This window comes from Stegodyphus dumicola, chromosome 7 (genome assembly GCF_044657685.1).
Source record: "Stegodyphus dumicola isolate Sdum_Otavi_A_Nest chromosome 7, ASM4465768v1".
Lineage (NCBI taxonomy): Eukaryota > Metazoa > Arthropoda > Arachnida > Araneae > Eresidae > Stegodyphus > Stegodyphus dumicola.
In genome coordinates, this window is record NC_140774.1 from 57,638,833 (window position 1) to 57,656,415 (window position 17,583).

The following is a 17,583-nucleotide window of genomic DNA, read 5'->3' on the forward strand; positions in this document are numbered from 1 at the left end:
CACTCTAAGACAGAAATGTAAGCTTTTGAGACAAAACAATAACTTTTTACTTCATTTCTATCAATTATGGCAATAAACTTTTCTCGTTATTTATATCGAGATTTAAAAGATAGATAGTTAAATTTATTCTGCAGAACAGATATTTCTTTGTTTTCTGGGATTTTCTCCATATAAAATTAAACCCTGACTAAAGTCATTTAGACAGATTTTTCACTAAATCGTTTCAAAACAATCGAATTAGAAATTAAAAAACTGTTTTACCCAGAATAAACTACTTGAGAGATTCTGCGCGTGATTTTAATACTTCATGTCAAATCAAAATCAGGTAGATTAACTATTTCCTAACTTTACATTTTACTCAGGCAGTTTTTAACTCATATAATGTAAGAAAACTTTCATTCATTCGTAACATTTCACAGAGACATGTAAGCGAAGATTATATTTTCATAACATTATTCAGATCCTTATGTTTATGCACTTAATATTTTTTTTTCCACCATTGGCTTTCAGCTGTTAAATGATAAATTGCACAAAATAAGTTCTTTTGGTAATAATACATACCAAAATACCAATTCACTATATCATGAAAAATATATTAGTTCCGCATCAAAATCACAGTTTTATGCACTTTAAAATTATAAAATGCGAATACATTCCTGCTAATCTAAAAATTACATTTTTCATAGAAACTTTTATGGATAGTGTTTTACTATATCTCACGAGATAAATCCGACGCAGAATTTATCTTAAGGCAGTGATAATTAGTGCTGTGGGTATAATTTCTGGAGGTACAAATATTAGAGAATCCTTGAGATTATACTTTCTGAAATGCGATAAATGCATTTAAAAAAATAGAAATAGTGAGATAACAACACAAGAAACAACAAGGGACTAACACAAGAAACAACAAGGGACTATCAAAATCGTAAAAAACAACCTTATATTTAGCGTAGGTATAATGAAACACTCAATCGATTTCGAGGGCAGCTAAAGGTCCCTCCTCATCAGGAGAAAGAAATACATAGAAAGAAAATAGGAATCACAGAAACACGTGGTGCTTATCAGCACTGCACGTGGTTATAACTAGATTTTTAATCAGAGTTGCACTGGCCGCCTACTTTTACTGAGCCAGGCTGTCTGATCAAGCATAAAGAAATATTAGCGAAGTTAAAATAGGGAGCGAAGTGCAACTCTGATTAAAAATCTAGTTATAACCACGTGCAGTGCTGATAAGCACCACGTGTTTCTGTGATTCCTATTTTCTTTCTCTTGATGAGGAGGGATCTTTAGCTGCCCTCGAAATCGATTGAGTGTTTCATTATACCTACGCTAAATATAAGGTTGTTTTTTACGATTTTGATTGTCACATTAGCGTGTTTCTCTTCTAGTCTAACAAGGGACTATTTTAACGGACTGAGAAACTTCAACTAAAAGACTTAAAGCATATAAATGTAAACGAAAGCCTCAGCAATCGGAAGCACTTCAGTTTTAAATAAGATAGTCAGTCAGACGGGAGTAATTCATGTAGAGAAACTCATGTAGAGTTAACTCATTCCTGATTAATAATCCATTATGAAAAGGCGGAAAATATTTTCGCTGCTCTGAGTGTTCATCAGACTGATTTTTCAGTGTTAGGATATAACTGATTTCACATGTGTGTTTTATTTTGTCAGAAAATGTAAAAAAGAGGAAGGGGTACCTTTAAAACCGAGGAATTCTGCATAAGTACCATGATCTAAGAGAGTAAATCGCAATTTTCCAACTTCACGAATTTCGCATAGCACATAAATTTATATTTAACTAATTAAACTACAATGCCTGTAATTGTACTACAATGCCAGGAATTTTCATAACACATACATTATATATGCACAAAGTAACACTGAAGTTATGTGCAATGACACTCAATATGATTCGATGCTTCATACTAGTACTCAGTTGTACTGAAAGTAATGAATGTTTTATTAATTGGAAATTTCGCTCGATGGGACTATATGAGAAGTTATAATTTGTTACTTACACAATTCACTGTGCACATACCTAGTCATTTTGTAGAATGCCAAAAACTGCCCCCCCCAATGCATGAAACGATTAAATATTTCACACATTTCCTAGGCATTCTATAGAATGCCAAATGACAAGTAATGAAAATACTTGGTATGGAAGTATGAAATACATTTCCGATTCATTTCAAAGAACCGAAATTGCTTATCAGAAGTTAATAAATGATGTGAAAAAGTCACAATTGACTACTAAGAAGAAACCGCGGGGCTAATGGCCGCTGGGATATGATGTTTGTGGAAAATATAAGTACATTAGTTTATAATGTTAAAGAAAGCGTCAGTACTATACAGGATTACGTCATGGACGCTGAGTTATTTCCCGTACTTCATGAAAACTCATTTCAGTAGTGGGCATGGATGACGTGACAAATGTTGAAAGAACATTCAACCAAATACAAAAATGTTACATGTAAATGATACTGAACAGTACAACCCTCTTTGTGATCCCTGCCCCCCCCCCCAAAAAAAAAATTATTAAAAAGGGCATTGTTGTGAAACTTATGACTGTTTCTGAATTTAATTTCCATTGTCAGGTAGATCTTACTGATTCCCAGTCTCAGCCAGATAGAAAATATAGATTTATTATGTTTTATCATCTCAGTATTATTTTTTACATATTATGGATAACAGTTTTTAATGGCACTCTTTCATTAATTTTCAAAATAACATTTGTATATTTGAGAAGTGAAATATCTTTTAAATAACAGCTTTATTATAATCTTTTTTCATACTTTGCCTAAAAACATCCGACATTATATACAATGCCTAGGCATTCTATAGAATGGCGGTGTTTCACACTTTGCTGGTAACATATATATTGCAATTTTCATCACCTGGCTTAGAAGTCCCTACCCGACCTTTATTGTCGCAATCATTGGTCACTTCCAATTACAGAAGTGTTTTAAATGACGAAAATGTTCCCATTTTGAAAATGCTAAATTTAAAAAAAATTAATTTTCAACAAATAACGAAATCTAATGTTTAAAATACGGTTTCCCGGTTAATATATTTATATTTGATAAAGTTTTATATTCATTATGAAAAAAACAAAATAATGGAAAGTTTGAGTACCTTACAACAAAAATTGACCTAGACATTTAATTTTAAAATTTGCACCTTTTGATGTCCTTTTCAACTTGCTTTGAAGGATCTTAAATAAGTTAGAATAATTTGATGATATAAGGGATATTTATTTTCACTTAAATTTTTAACGCACATTCATTATTTTAGAGATGTCTGCTATGGAGCTTTTTTACGCAGAGGTACCGATGAGAAGGCGAAATGTGATATTTACCACAGGCTGCATTCAGTGAAAGATGGCTTCACAACAAATTTAAAAAATACCTCATAAAGAAACACAGGTCAACTTATGAAACCATCATTCCATATTTTGTGAGAGATACAATAGTTCAAGAAGCTTCTGAGTCATCAACATCGAACGCAAGTACTGTACTAATCCTGTACTAGAACTGGTATCTCCAACAAATTCAAAACAAACCACGTTGAGTACCTTTGTTAAACATTACGTGAGTATAGTACAGGGGGAAAAAATGAATGACTTAATTTTTAAAATAAAGATGTACAACCTTTTTCTGTCTTTGAGGTTTTTTAAAGATCATATTAATTATTTACAACTTGGCTACAAAGTACTATCAAGGTAACACTGAGTAATACTTTCTTGCACACTCAGTACCTAGAAGTCCAAAACATATTAAAAGAAGAATTGCATAGTACAAAGTTTATATCAATTAAAGTTTATATTAATATCAATAATACAATAATTGGACTTCCTGGGCAACTACTTTATACCAGGCCATTACTGCCCAAATTAGGAGCTGAAGTCTGTACTGTTGGGATGTTTTGAGTGTCATGAACAACATGCAACTGACTATATAAAAATGAAATATGTACCATTGGGACATACAAAATAAAGTATTTGAGTAACAGACAACTCAGCCAATATGAAAGCAGCCATGTGACTGACCCAATTTCAACATTTGCCTCGAGTCACGTATACACATAATTTAGTTGCTTGCGTGGGACTGCAGGGATCCGAACTAGAGGGTCTCATAAAAAAAATTAAAACCATCATGGAGCATTTCCAAAGAAGTCCGCTGGCAACAAACAAACAAACAAACAAACAAACAAAAAAAAAAAAAAAAAAAAAAAAAAACACTCGCTGACGTGTAAAAGCAGCTGAGGCCTTGAGACCTGACCCAAAGTCTCTGAAATTAAAAGCAGATGAAGTGATAAAGTGGAACAGCAACCTGGATATGTTGAAAAGAATGTGTAACCTTCAAGAACCTCTAAAAGCGGCTATTGGAGTCCTACACAATCTGGCTGAAAATCTATCAGGAATTGACTGTTCCAGATATAATCAAAATTTTAAAGTATTTAAGCAGTTAACCAAAGAAATGTCAACTCAAAACAAGGTTACTGTTTCGATGGTCTTAGCTGCCACTGAAAGCATAATTAACAGATAGATTTAGATATCAATATTATTGCAGAAATATGAAAAAAATCTATTTAACAAAATAATAACAGGTTCAAAAATTGTTAGAAGCACTCAATATGATCTAAAGCAGTGCTATTAGACCCACAGTTTAAGAAGCTTGGCATTCAGATTTTCAGATGAATCTAGTTATAAGTATGAAAAAAAGTACACTCAAAAATGACTTGAAAAATATTTTAATCTTAATAAACAACAGACAGTAGAGCCAAATAAATCCACACCAGCAGTATCCGCTGACACTGACGACGACTCAATATAGAAAGACTGATGCAAGGGCAACGTCCAACTTTGTCTTGAACTCTACTTTTTCTAGCATTGTCACTATGAGGCAAGGATCTAGAGGAATGTATTCTTTCTAGAAATGAGTGCCCATTAAAATGGTGGCAGAAGCAGACAATACTGTACCCCCAACTTTCAGGCTTGGCAGAGAAATATTTATCGGTCGTGGCTACCTTTGGGAGGCAACTGAAAGAATTTTTTCGAAAGTTTGGCCAAATACTAAGGCATTGCTTCATTCAACCAAAACGAATGGAAAAAGTTTCAATTTTAAATAGGAACCAGATTTCTTTGCTAATCATAATATTAAACTGTTTTTTCCTCAAATGCCTAGTTATTTTTATAAGTGTTTAATATTATTTCACAGTTTTTCAAATTTCTATTGTTTTTCTTAATTTTTAATACCTATAAATAGTTTTCCTAATGTTGTCGTACATTATTTAAAACAAATCCTTTGTTATGACCGACCCAAATGAACATAACTTAGTATATACTTTTTATACGTCATATTATAATCATTATTATCTATTTACCAACAGCTAATATAAACAGATCTGAATATAAATAACAAGATGAGAATAGTTTAACTACAGTAACGTGCAAAATTTTCATAACACATACATTATATATGCACAAAGTAACTCTGAAGTTATGTGCAATGACACTCAATACGATTCGATGCTTCATACTAGTACTCAGTTGTACTGAAAGTAATGAGTAATGATACAACAGTAACATGTACTGGTTGTTTTAGTAACAAATACATTCAGGTAGACAATTTCTTGTTACTTTTACAACACTAGTAACAGGCTCATATTAACAATACACAAAAGCAAAAAATATGAAAACCCTTTACAGCCAGTCTATTTGCCAGGATCTGAATATGGGTCGAATCACATATTTAGCAGATGTAACTATTTCACTATTTATGTGCCACTCTAATCTGGGGGGAGGGGTAATGAGATTGATAAACCTACACTTGGTCCTCTCATTCAATTTTCATGAACTATTAAAATACGGAAGCTTTTACTGCAAAATCCTAATTAATGAATGAATTTCTGTTTCCAAATTTTTTTGTAATAAATCATCAATGTATCACCACTCTTGTTTAGGACAGGTGAAAAATTAACAATAACATGTAGTATATTCTAATTTCTTTTCACACTTCACACACATAATATGAATGTTATCACCGTATTAAAATAAAAACTCTGTAAAAAGTTACAGATTATAATATACTGCATTGACAAAAATTTCTTTATTAAGTTATAATCTTGTAAATAATTTACCATAATTAGTTTTAAAAACATGGCATGGCTTTTTACAGAACATGCAGTTAGCCAGGTCTATAGTAAGTGAATCATTGTCACTGTATTTAGATGTTCATACATATAGGACTTAATGATATTTCCTCGAATTAAAGTAGATTTATTCAACAATGGAATAATTTTTAGATGATAATAAAAACACTACAATGACATAAAACTTTGAGATGAAATATGGTAGTTTATTAACAAAGTATGGAACAATGATTATTTTTCAGAATGAGTGACTTTTAGCACATTAATTCCTTTGTACAATTCATTCCTAGAATATAATGATCAACAAAAATAACAATCATTTTCTATTGTGGCTGGTGACCAGGTGGCTGCTGGGGCATGGGATAACCTGGCAACTGTGTACCTGGAGGGGGAGGGTATGAATATGGTACTTGCATCTGAGGATTGACAAAAACTTGAGTGCTTGGAGGAGGGTATGGATATTGATGAGGCATAGCTTGAGGAGCTGCAGTATACAGTGGATAATTGCCAGTGTAGGCATAAGGCACAGAATATCCTGATGCTCGATTAGTGGGACATGGAATTTGACCAACAGAATACTGAGGTGGTAATGGCTGTACCGGCTGCAATTGCTGGTAAGGATCCACTGTAGTTTGAGGCACTGGAGTAACAGTGCTTGTTTTGGGTTTACCTGGTGGAGGTGGGGGAGGAGGAGGCGATCTTGGTGGTGGTGGAGGAGGAGGAGGTGGTGAAGATGATCGTTCTGCCTTTCTCAAATGTTTTACTTTAACTTTGTGACGTCGTTCCTTAGGAGGAGGTGGTGGTGGAGGAGGAGAAATTGATCCAACGAACAAGTCTTTTGTAGGAGGTATGCCATCAGCAAATGTTACAGACTTTTTAGGTAAAGAATCTGATTCTCGAGATGGCATAATTAAAATACCAGCTTTAGGAACACTTTGACTGGGCACTGTTGAAGTAGAAGAGGCTGTAATCAAAACTGAAGAACTGAAAAGCCTTTTGGGTTCTTCTTTTCCTTTCTCAGTTTTATTGACTAAATTCTGTTGAACATCAGAAATAACAACAGAAGAATCTGAAATTGTGCTCTGCTCAGATGCAGTGTCATCAAAAGTGAGTTTTTTGTTTACTGAAGCTGAAATTTCAGCAGATGAAGACACAGCCTCACTAGATTCTAAACTACCAGCCATCACAACATCTGTATCAGAGCTACTAATGGCTTCATCTTGAGGAGGAATCACAATTTCTTCTGCCCTACTTTCACTACTCTTGAAAAGTGTAGCATTTAAATTGTCAACATTTGTGCTAATTTGGTGAGTATTTCCAGTTTGTAAGGGGGACCCCTCAGCTAATGTTGTTACAGCATATGACATGTTTTCTGCCATTTCAGAAGAACCAGTAGGGTTTAAGTGCATTCCTTGAAGGTATTCCAGGTAACTTCTAGAAATATCATCCGAACTGTATGATATAGAGTTACCATAACTGTCAGTATCAGAGTAAGTTTCCATGCATGCACCAGCAAATGTTTTCTTTTCAACTAATGATGCAGGATCAATTAACACTGGCACTGTAGAATTTTCTTCAGGTGTCTTTTTGAACAACTTCTCTTCCCTCTTAACATTTTGGAAATGTGAATCAGAATTAGGCACTGCATCTAGAACTGAAGAATTAGACACAATGTTTTGTAGACACTGTGGTACAATTTCATTTACAGCTACTTCTGCAGTATTTTGACTTGTTTGTGATTGATTCAGATTTATAGGAATGGACAAAGGACTGATTTTTAATGACTGATTGACATCACTTAATTGCTTATCATCAGTAATTTTAATATCCCACTTACTATTATTATGCTTAGTATTAGTTGAAATTTCAATATTAGAATTCTCTGAATCACATGTTTGCAAACCTTGTTTAAAAGATATAATAGGATAAGATATTGGTACATTTTGTGTTTTAGATAAAGCCAACTGCTTCTGTCCTTCACTGTCACTTTGATCTGATTTCTTAAGTGACATGGATTTAGTCAATTCAGAACATGTAGCATTTTCAACCAAAATGTTTTTCTGTACAATTGGCACTGGATTTGACGTCTCTTGAAGAATATTATCAGAATTAGCTTTATCTATGATAAGATCTTTTTTCTGTAACGCTGGATGTTCTTCACTATTAATATTGGAATCTGCAATACAAGACTGTTTCTCATTTAAACTTCTTTTATTTAAAAGTTCAACACTAGTTCCTTCCTCTTGAACACAAGTAAAATCATTGCTTTTCATCACATCCTTGACTTCTTTAGACACAGGATGAGAAATTTCACCACTTTGCTTTAATGCTCGCTTTGATCTATGATTATCTTTCTTTAATTTTATTCGAGATCTTTTATTTAGTTGTGTATCTTCTGCTTTAACTGCTGGTGACACTGGCAACTCAGTACTTTTAGTAGTGTTGTTCTCTTTTTCATTTTCACTTTTTTTGTGCACAATATGTGATGAAGAAGTTGGTAAATTGTTTATTTTAGATGTTAGAAAAGACACAGATGTTTTATCACTTGGAGGCAAATCAAGTGTATTAGCTTCTTGCATTTCATTTTCAGGTTTTGTTCCAGTAGAATCAAGTATACCATTTTCGGATTCATTAAGATTGACTAATTTCATGAATTCATCATACTCAGAATCTAGATCACTAGATCGATTTCCTTCATTTTCCATGGAAACATTGCTACTTACATCTTGTGCAAGGGTTAAGTTTTGAGAGTATACTGGTAAAAGAGGCTCTTCAGATTCACTTGATATTACTTCTGGATATTTCATCCCACATGGTTTTTCTTTCACACTCAATGAAGACAGCTGCACTTCATTTCCTTTAGTATCTGTTTCTCTAGATAATGCAGGTTGAGCAGAAGAATTAGTTGAATGTGTTGTACTATCATGAAGTGACTGCAAATTGGTGGCTACAACCTCAACTTGTTTTGGAGATGCATTACCTATAGGAGACATACTTTCTAAGTTAGTATTAACTGCCTCTGGTAAGGAATTTTCTTTATCTTTGCTTACTTCTAATTCACATGAAGGAAGCAAATCGCTCGTATTTTTTACACAAAACTGTTTACCTGTTCCAAGTTCAAAAGGAATTTTCTCCTTTACAATTTTGCTGTTTTTGTTTTCTAATGGTTCTCCTTTTATATGGTTTTCCACATCTATTTCTTGCAATACAACTTCATTTAAGGGATTCGATGCACCACTTGGTATTTCTGATTGTTCAGTTTTAATGTGCAAGTTACTTCCTTTTACTTGAGGGCTCCAGTCCATTTCAGAATTGCTTTCAGAATCAGTGTCCCACTTTGATTTTATCTTTACTGGCAGGAATACTTCAGATTTAGCACCTTTTGCACAAGTTTCAGATAAATCTACCAAAGGCTCTTTTTTCTCAGCTTTGTTTTCAGTAATGGGTATTTTTTTCAATGCCTGACTTTCTGAAGATTTTAATGACAGATTATTAGATTTTCTCTTTGCAGAAGGTTCTGTTGATACTGAACGTCTTTTAGACCCTTTGAGAGGAGGGCTGTCTATCTGGCCATATGATGTTTTCAGAGCATCAAGGGCTGACATGCTTCCTACATCAAGCTGACAAGAATCTGAATCATTATACTTTGGACTAGGACTTCGCTTTTTGAAAACACATTCAAATTCACCACACTTTCGATTACAGCAGAAAGGAATAGAAGGTAATGTATAAGTATGCCTTACCACATCCTTTGACTTATATTTTCTCCTTTCCTGAGAAGAATGATGATGATCATCTTTATGAATGGAGAACTTTTTAGCCTCTTTGTCTATATGTTTTGAACTCAGTTTATGCTTACTTGAGCTTTTTGATTTCTTTTTGGTGCTAATATCAGAAATATGCTCTTTCTTTCGCTTGCCAGTGCCATGTTTAGATGGATGCACTTTCTCAGTCACACTGCCTTTAACGAGTTTATCACAATTTTCTGTTGGCAGAACAGTTTTGCTTAAACTTTTATCACTGCAACTAAGCAATTCTTCATTTTTCACACCATTAACAAAATTAGCCCCTTCTTGATTTTCAGGCCTCTTATGACATACAGCAGATGCTTTTGGTACCACATCATTTTGCAGAGCTGTTCTGCTATGCTTATCTTTGTGAGACATTAAATTAATTTGAGTATCTTCAATACTACGAGAAAACTTTGGCATTGAAAAATCAGATATTTTCTTATTTACACACGAAAAATTGGTACTGTTTTCCTCCACAGGATACTGAGAATCTGAACGAGAATTTATGTTAACAGAGTTTTCTATAGCAGGTTGCAAATTTAATTTGTCAGGCTCTACATCTGCATCATGCTGACTTTTATCATGGCTATTTTCAAAATTTTGACCATTTTCTAACTTTGAAATTTCTTTTAAGGGTGTGATTTTCTCTCCCAAAAGTAATTTATTACTACTTGTTTTAGAAATAAAATTCGTATCTTTTTGTGGATGTGTCTCAAACTGAATCGAAATGTTACTTATATCACCTGAATATGTTTTTTCCTGCTCATTCATAACAGTGATATGTGGTGCAACATCTTGCTTATGCAATTTTTTAGAGCTGGAATTGGAAACTATGTCACTTTTGATTTTGTCTGTTTTAATTTTCTTATTACTTACCTTGACTTTTACAGAGTGATCACTTTCATTGCTAGAACTGCTGCTAGAAGATGTATCACTGTCTGTGTCGGATGAAGAACTAGATCCACTCTTGTCATTACTCTTCTCAGAATCACTGCTACTACTACTGGATGAGCTGCTTTGATCAGATACATTACGCTTCTGATGTTTACTTGACTTCTGCTTTTCACACATTATTTTATACATAGCACGAATAGTATTTTCCAATTTTTTAGAACTATCAGACACATCAATACCAGCTTTCACACACAATTTTTTAAAAGTTTTGTTTTTTAGCATATGAGCAAGCAATTTATCTGTTTTATGTTTAGGCTTAGATTTAGATTTTGGTATCGATTTGGGACTTGATTTATCTTTCTTTGGGGAATGTATGACTCGTTTCAGTTTTCCAGAATTCTTGCCTTTATATTCATTAGAATTTTTTTCTTCACGCACTTCTTTTGAAGAATTACCAGCACCATCTCTTAGGGTAACAATATTTTCTTTGGATGAATTACTTTCAGAAATATCTTCATCTATTTTATCTTTATTAACAGAGGCTGTGCTATCATTTCTTTTGGTCTCTTTAGAGATACAGTCTACAAGCTTATCATTTTGTAATTTGTTCTTTACATTCCTTTTGTTCACTTCCAATGATTTATTTGCTTTTTGCTGATCAATATTTGCTTCTTCATGACCAGAAAAATTTTCATCTTCTAAAGGTGAATGAGGCTCTTCAGAATTATGATGTACCACAACTTGATCCATTTCCCTTTCATTTATATGATCACTACAATGGTGCTTCTGATATTCAGACAAACATTTATTATAGTCTTCATTTGCAATATTTTTGGATAAATCATTATTTTTTAAAATGTATCTTGTTGCATCACAGTTAGAAGATGATTGAGAGACTATTACATTTGATGAAGATTTTACATCAGATAAATTACAAGTTTGATCAATTTCAGATAATTCAGCATGTATACCTTCTGAATATTTAGTGTCAGTATCAGAACTGCAAACATCAGTAAAAACTGTTCTATTTAAACTAAAATCATCAGCTTCCACTGCAGATGATTCATTTACTTCAGAATTTTTTATATCTGAATCATCAGAGTTCGACTTTTCTATTTCTGGTTCTTTCAAGTGCATTTTATCAGGAACTGTTTCAGTATTTTCTAAACTAGAAGAATATTCTTGCATATGTGTTTCTTGATATGGAGATTCCCTGTTGCCTAACATTTTACTTTCTCTGCGATCAGATTTTTCATTCCTAACTGCTTTGTCTCTCTCTTGTGACATCTCTCTTTCTTGTGATTTTTTTCCTCTGTCAACCAACTTTTTATGCCTTTCCCATTCTGATGATTTTGCATCTCTGTCTATGTGTTTTTTAATTCTATCTTTTTCCATAGATTGCCTCCTATCATAATGATCAGATCTCTTATTTTTGACTCTGTCTTCAGACTTCCTTTCCCTACTCTCAGAATAGTGACTATCTCTTCCATCTGACCTCCAATTCTTTTTCTCGGATGATCGATTGTTCTTTTCTTCCGATTTCCAACTCTTGTTTTCAAGTAACCGCTTATTTTTCTCTTCAGGTCGCCAGCCTTTCCCCTCTGATGACCGAGTATCCCTTTCTTCAGATCTCCGACTTTTTCTCTCACTTGATTGGATATCTTTATCTTCAGATTGTCTGCTTTTCTTCTCAGATGATCTATGAGACTTTTCACGAGACCTTTTAGTACCCCTCTCTAATTGCCTTTCAGGTGCATCTTCTGAATGTCTACCTTTTTCCTTCTCCAACTGATCCTGTTTGCGTGACTTTTCAACAGTAGGTTCATTTAAATCTTTTTGAGATATATTTTGGGTCACATCTCCATCACCTTTTTCAGATCCTACAATTACATCTGTTTTTACAAATGTTAAAAACCCAAAATTTGGCTTTTTTGAAAAGGCATCTGGCGGTTGGTTAGGATATATTTCAGCTTTTGATGTAACTGGAGAATTAGCATCCTCGCTTTTATTGCTTGTATCTTTCAAATTCTTTTCAGCCAGATTCTCATCTCTGCTTTGTTCACTATCTTCTTCCTCTTCTTTAAACAATGCTACTACATCAGCACTTATTTTTTGGTTAGCCTTCTTTGCCAAACTGAATGACAATGAACCTGCTTTAGACAAGTTTGCTTCACTGTTAGTTACATCTGCAGATTTTGACTGAGAGAATGCCATAAGTCTCTTGCGAGCAAGTGCTTTACCAAGAAGAACTATCGACTTTGGAACTAAATTAGACTCAGTTGGAGATAAATTAAAACTTAATGCACGCTCAGTAATATCATGCATGTTACTACCTTCAGTTATAGTTTCAGGTTCTAAAATTTCATTAGAACCTGTAGTTTGCCCTATGCTAGGTAATTCTGAACCATTCAATTTTTTAAAATCACTAATTTTTGAAATATTTGTTGCAGAATCAGCACTAATTAAAACATCAGGCAAAGGAGGTAAATCTACATCATCAGGTGAGAAAAAAATTGTATTCATATGCAAAGTAGATATTCCTGGAGAATCAGGTGAAACTTCATAAGATTTTACCATTTCTGGCTCTGCTTCCTCCTGCTGTATACAAATGCTCTCACTCTCTGCTTCCCCTACAACAGGATCACATTCAGATGACTCAGCATTTGCATCTAAATTAGAATCATGATTCTGAATTTCATCAGAGTGAGTATCATTAACAGGACTGCTTTCCGAGTCTTTGTCTTCAAGATAAGTTAAGTCTTTAGCCACTGAATGATCTAGAACATCTGTTATATCATCATCTTCTTGAGGATTTAATTCTGAAAAATTATCATCGCCTCGAACAGAATGTACATCCAAATTACTGGTGTTATTGCTCTCTTCACCTGCATCTTTCTCAGAAGGATCCTCCTGTTCGGACTGATTAACAGAATGGCAACTGTCACCTTCTGCTTCATCACTCGTAAAATCTTTTTCATTAGCTTCCATAATAACCTTAAAACCACCTCCTGGTATAAACTTTTCTCCTGTTCCCATTTCAATTGGTCCTCTGCAAGGGGAAAAAAAAAAAAAAAAAAAAAAAAAAAAAAAGACACTAACTAAATGTATATATTTCACACACAGTAAACATGCACATAGTCAGATAATATTTTGAGAATAAATTTTCTTCTGTATTTTTACACATTTATGAAATAGATGTGCAATTTTCTCATCAGAATTTTATGCTATCTAAAAGGTAGAATTTAACATATCACAATGTTTTTAAGATAGGTTTTCATCAACCCTTCATTAAGAGTTTGGCCCTGAAATCCTTAAATTCTTCAAACTGCAATGGAAAAGTGGTATTGTTTTAATTATAATTCCAAAATGTTCCTCAACTTTTGTACCCGGACATTTTTATTTCCAATACTTTCAATCTGAAATTGGATACATTAGCAAACTCTGGTCTAAATATTTCTGAGCTCTTAATTAAAATGCTTTAGAATGCACAAGTATGTAAGTTTTAGAATATATAAGCATCTAAGCTTTAGAATACACAAATACTATTTGAGATAAAAATTATGTTTATTCGGTTACTAAGCACATGCTGCATATTCTTAAGTGACCAGAAATGTCATCTGTTTTCTATCAGCAAAATAGCCTTAAACACACAGGTAGTGCAAGTGTTATACCTGGTCTCTCGATCACATACCTGTTCTGATGGTGATATCATATTGCTGACCCTCCCTCACTAAATGGTTTGATAGTTACAGCTATGAGAAATAATTAGCCGCACATGATTTTCTCCCGTTAGGCCTCCTCTGATACAAAAAAACATATTGTTGTAAAAACATCCCTTTGTAGCTACTTATCTAGCAATTTTTTTCATTATTCGGCAGAATAGAGGATATTCTTCTGAAAAATTAAAAGTGGGAGAGATAAATGGGATAAAAGAGCAAAGTGGGAGGACATCACCAGTCCAAACAAGATATTTTAAACTTTTCCCTCGGACAAATTAGTTATCTGAAAGATCCATTAAATAAAGCTCTAAGCATAGTTATAAATGTTTGAAATTACATATCCTTTGTTTAATATACAAAATTGAAATCAGAAATTTATTTTACATGCAAATAGTAGTATTGAAATATAGGTAAATTAAAAATAAAATTTATTTTACTTTCCTCATACACTGTAAAATAATAACATTAATACAGTCAAATACCGAAAATCCGCCAACTCCTGAAATCCGTTTTGCCTCTCAAAATATAAACATTCAGTTTATAGGTTTCGGAAACCGCAATATGGAGTACGACATATTGAATAAAAAGTACATACAGGATAATGACATCATAATTAACGAATAAAATGAGCCACAATGGAAATACCAAATTATTGACATCATGATAAAAGATTTTTTCCCTCCAGTCTGCATAGAGGTAAAAAAGCATGTGATTCACTTAACTCTTCCTTCAAGTACACGGTTCACGCCGTTGTACTTTCTGAGCATTGTTATTTCAGGAGATTGTCTAGTGCTGCCCTTTTTTTTAATCCAGATATTTTGTGGATAAATTAAGAATATTTTAAATTTCAGCACTTTTTAATACAATGACAGATAGATAAGAAATGCACTTATGATTTTACTGCTTTCAACGTTGAAAAACGTAATCACGTTGCATTGATGGTAATACAAAGAGTGGAAATTCTGCAAAAGATGAAAGGCAGGTGCTACTCCTCGGTTTACAGCAGAATCGTATGGAATTGCGACACGGACCATGTATGATACAGAGAAAATTAAAGAAAAGCTGTTAAAATTTTACAGCAGCAGTGATTCTAACACCGAAATCTGAAATCTTTACACAAGGAGAAATCAGCAAACCTCGATATCGTCTCGCATGAGTGGTTCCGGCAACGGCCTGAGTGATGGGGTACCAATTTCAGGACTGCTCCTGATAGAAAAGGGGAAGCAGATTCATGCTGATTTAAAAATAAAGGAGTCTATAATCATTTTATATATGTAATAATAATTTAATGCATATAATAAATTATTGTAATAATGTATATAATAATTTAATTAAATGTATCTAATACACCTTATTTATTTTGTACTTTTAGCCTGAATATTATGATTTATCTTTTCTGTCCTGAAATCTGCAAAATCCTAAAATCCGCACAACCTCTGGTCCCCAGCTTTGTGGATATCTGGACTTCTGCTGTACCTTTTTCATAAAAACGAAAAGATACTTCTGTTCAATTTAAAACCTTAAGGTACGAAAATCAATATTTCTTCTTTGAAATTACCTTTTGATGAGCTTCTATTTAGTTCACTCATGATGTTTCCCTTCCGGTGGAATTTTGTCATTGATTTTTAACCAACTTCTTGATAAGCTAATGAATTCAAATTTTGTACACAAACTGTTTGTCAATAACAATGCAATGAGGTAAACAACTTTTTTAAATTCGATTTTGATTTTTTTAATTCCAAAATTTCTTACATACTTTTAATTTAGTGAACAGAAGCACAAATAAGTTTCATTTTACTGAAAGAGAATTGTTTATGATTACTTTAATTAAAAAATAATTATGTAGGAAGTGAATGCAGATATTAATTTTTAGTTAAAACGGTTAAAATAACACATTATAAACAGTGATGGAATCTTAAGAAAAAGATCCAAAATAAATAAATAAATAAAAGACATTCACAAGTATTTTTGTTCTAATTACTCATATGAGCCAGTTTACCTTAGAACATTCTCATTGAATCCCCAAATCGATAAGTGATAATTCCTGAACAGCAACAGCCATGATAAAACACCTATCTATCAACACATGGAACAATCTTTTACAATAAATTGAACACTTCCAAAAGATGCCACTAAAACATGTTTCATTATATGTTAAGAATAAACATAAAATAATAATTTTTATGAATAAATATTCATAAAAAACTGCCAATAAAACTTTATAAAAGCCATTAATAAATAATGGCTTTTAATAGTTAAGTAAATAAATTTTTAATTCAATTTATTATTGTATGTAGCATTAATTTTCTACTCATTTTCAGCTTTTGAATGCTTTAAATTTCCTTCTTACATTTTTAGACAAAAAATTATAAATTAATCCAAAAATATGAAATATAGAGAATAAAATATTCCTCATACCTACTAGCGTACACAAATCATTATGCAAATATACATTTACAACTTTTAAAGCCTTAACACATGGCTGCGAAGTTATCATGCATTAATTTGTAGACGCTTTATAAAAATAAAGATGATGTTTTTGAACTGCTTTATTTTTTACAACAATGTTTTATATTACGATGTTTTCTCCTTGCTTTTTTTTCTCCCACCTTGCATTGTTTTTGCCATTAATAAATCAAGGATTCTAGATAAACATTTCTCTAAAGATAACTAGGTACACATACATGTTTCAAAATTTCTCATATTTCAGTATTATGGAGCTTCTGAAGCTGTTTCAATTTTTACCTCCTTTTAAGATTATAATAAATATCAACAATGTGTTCATCCATATTATTAGTCAAGAAGCTGCCCCTTTTCAGCTCTTAAATTTAACAGGTGACAGAAGGACCTCATAATTTGCAAATCTGATTCCCCCTCCCCCCCTTTTTTAAGATTACTGCAACACCAGTCTTCAAGGCTACCATTACTGGTGCACTGTCCGTAGCAAGTGCTAAGCAATTATCAGAAGAATTGCATTTTCTTTTGAAGTTTTAATAATTACCTAAGCTATATTAAAGCCAGTTGAAT

The 17,583-nt window shown here is 32.9% G+C and overlaps 1 protein-coding gene and 1 long non-coding RNA gene across 9 annotated transcripts in view; one reads left to right on the top strand and one right to left on the bottom strand.

The window, feature by feature from the left end:
* LOC146996189 (uncharacterized) overlaps nucleotides 1-17,583 on the top strand; it is a 462,656-nt gene that overhangs the window by 338,076 nt on the left and 106,997 nt on the right. For all 3 annotated transcript variants that reach the window (XR_015042008.1, XR_015042010.1, XR_015042009.1), the window contains exon 3: nucleotides 15,929-16,081. This is a non-coding gene — a long non-coding RNA (uncharacterized LOC146996189). The remainder of the gene's footprint in view (nucleotides 1-15,928; nucleotides 16,082-17,583) is intronic.
* LOC118206146 (uncharacterized) overlaps nucleotides 6,338-17,583 on the bottom strand; it is a 155,870-nt gene continuing 144,624 nt past the window's right edge. For all 6 annotated transcript variants that reach the window (XM_085820247.1, XM_085820248.1, XM_085820249.1 and 3 more), the window contains one exon: nucleotides 6,338-13,886. In XM_085820247.1, coding sequence (XP_085676373.1) covers nucleotides 6,476-13,886 — 7,411 coding nt within the window. In that variant the 3' untranslated portion in view covers nucleotides 6,338-6,475. The remainder of the gene's footprint in view (nucleotides 13,887-17,583) is intronic.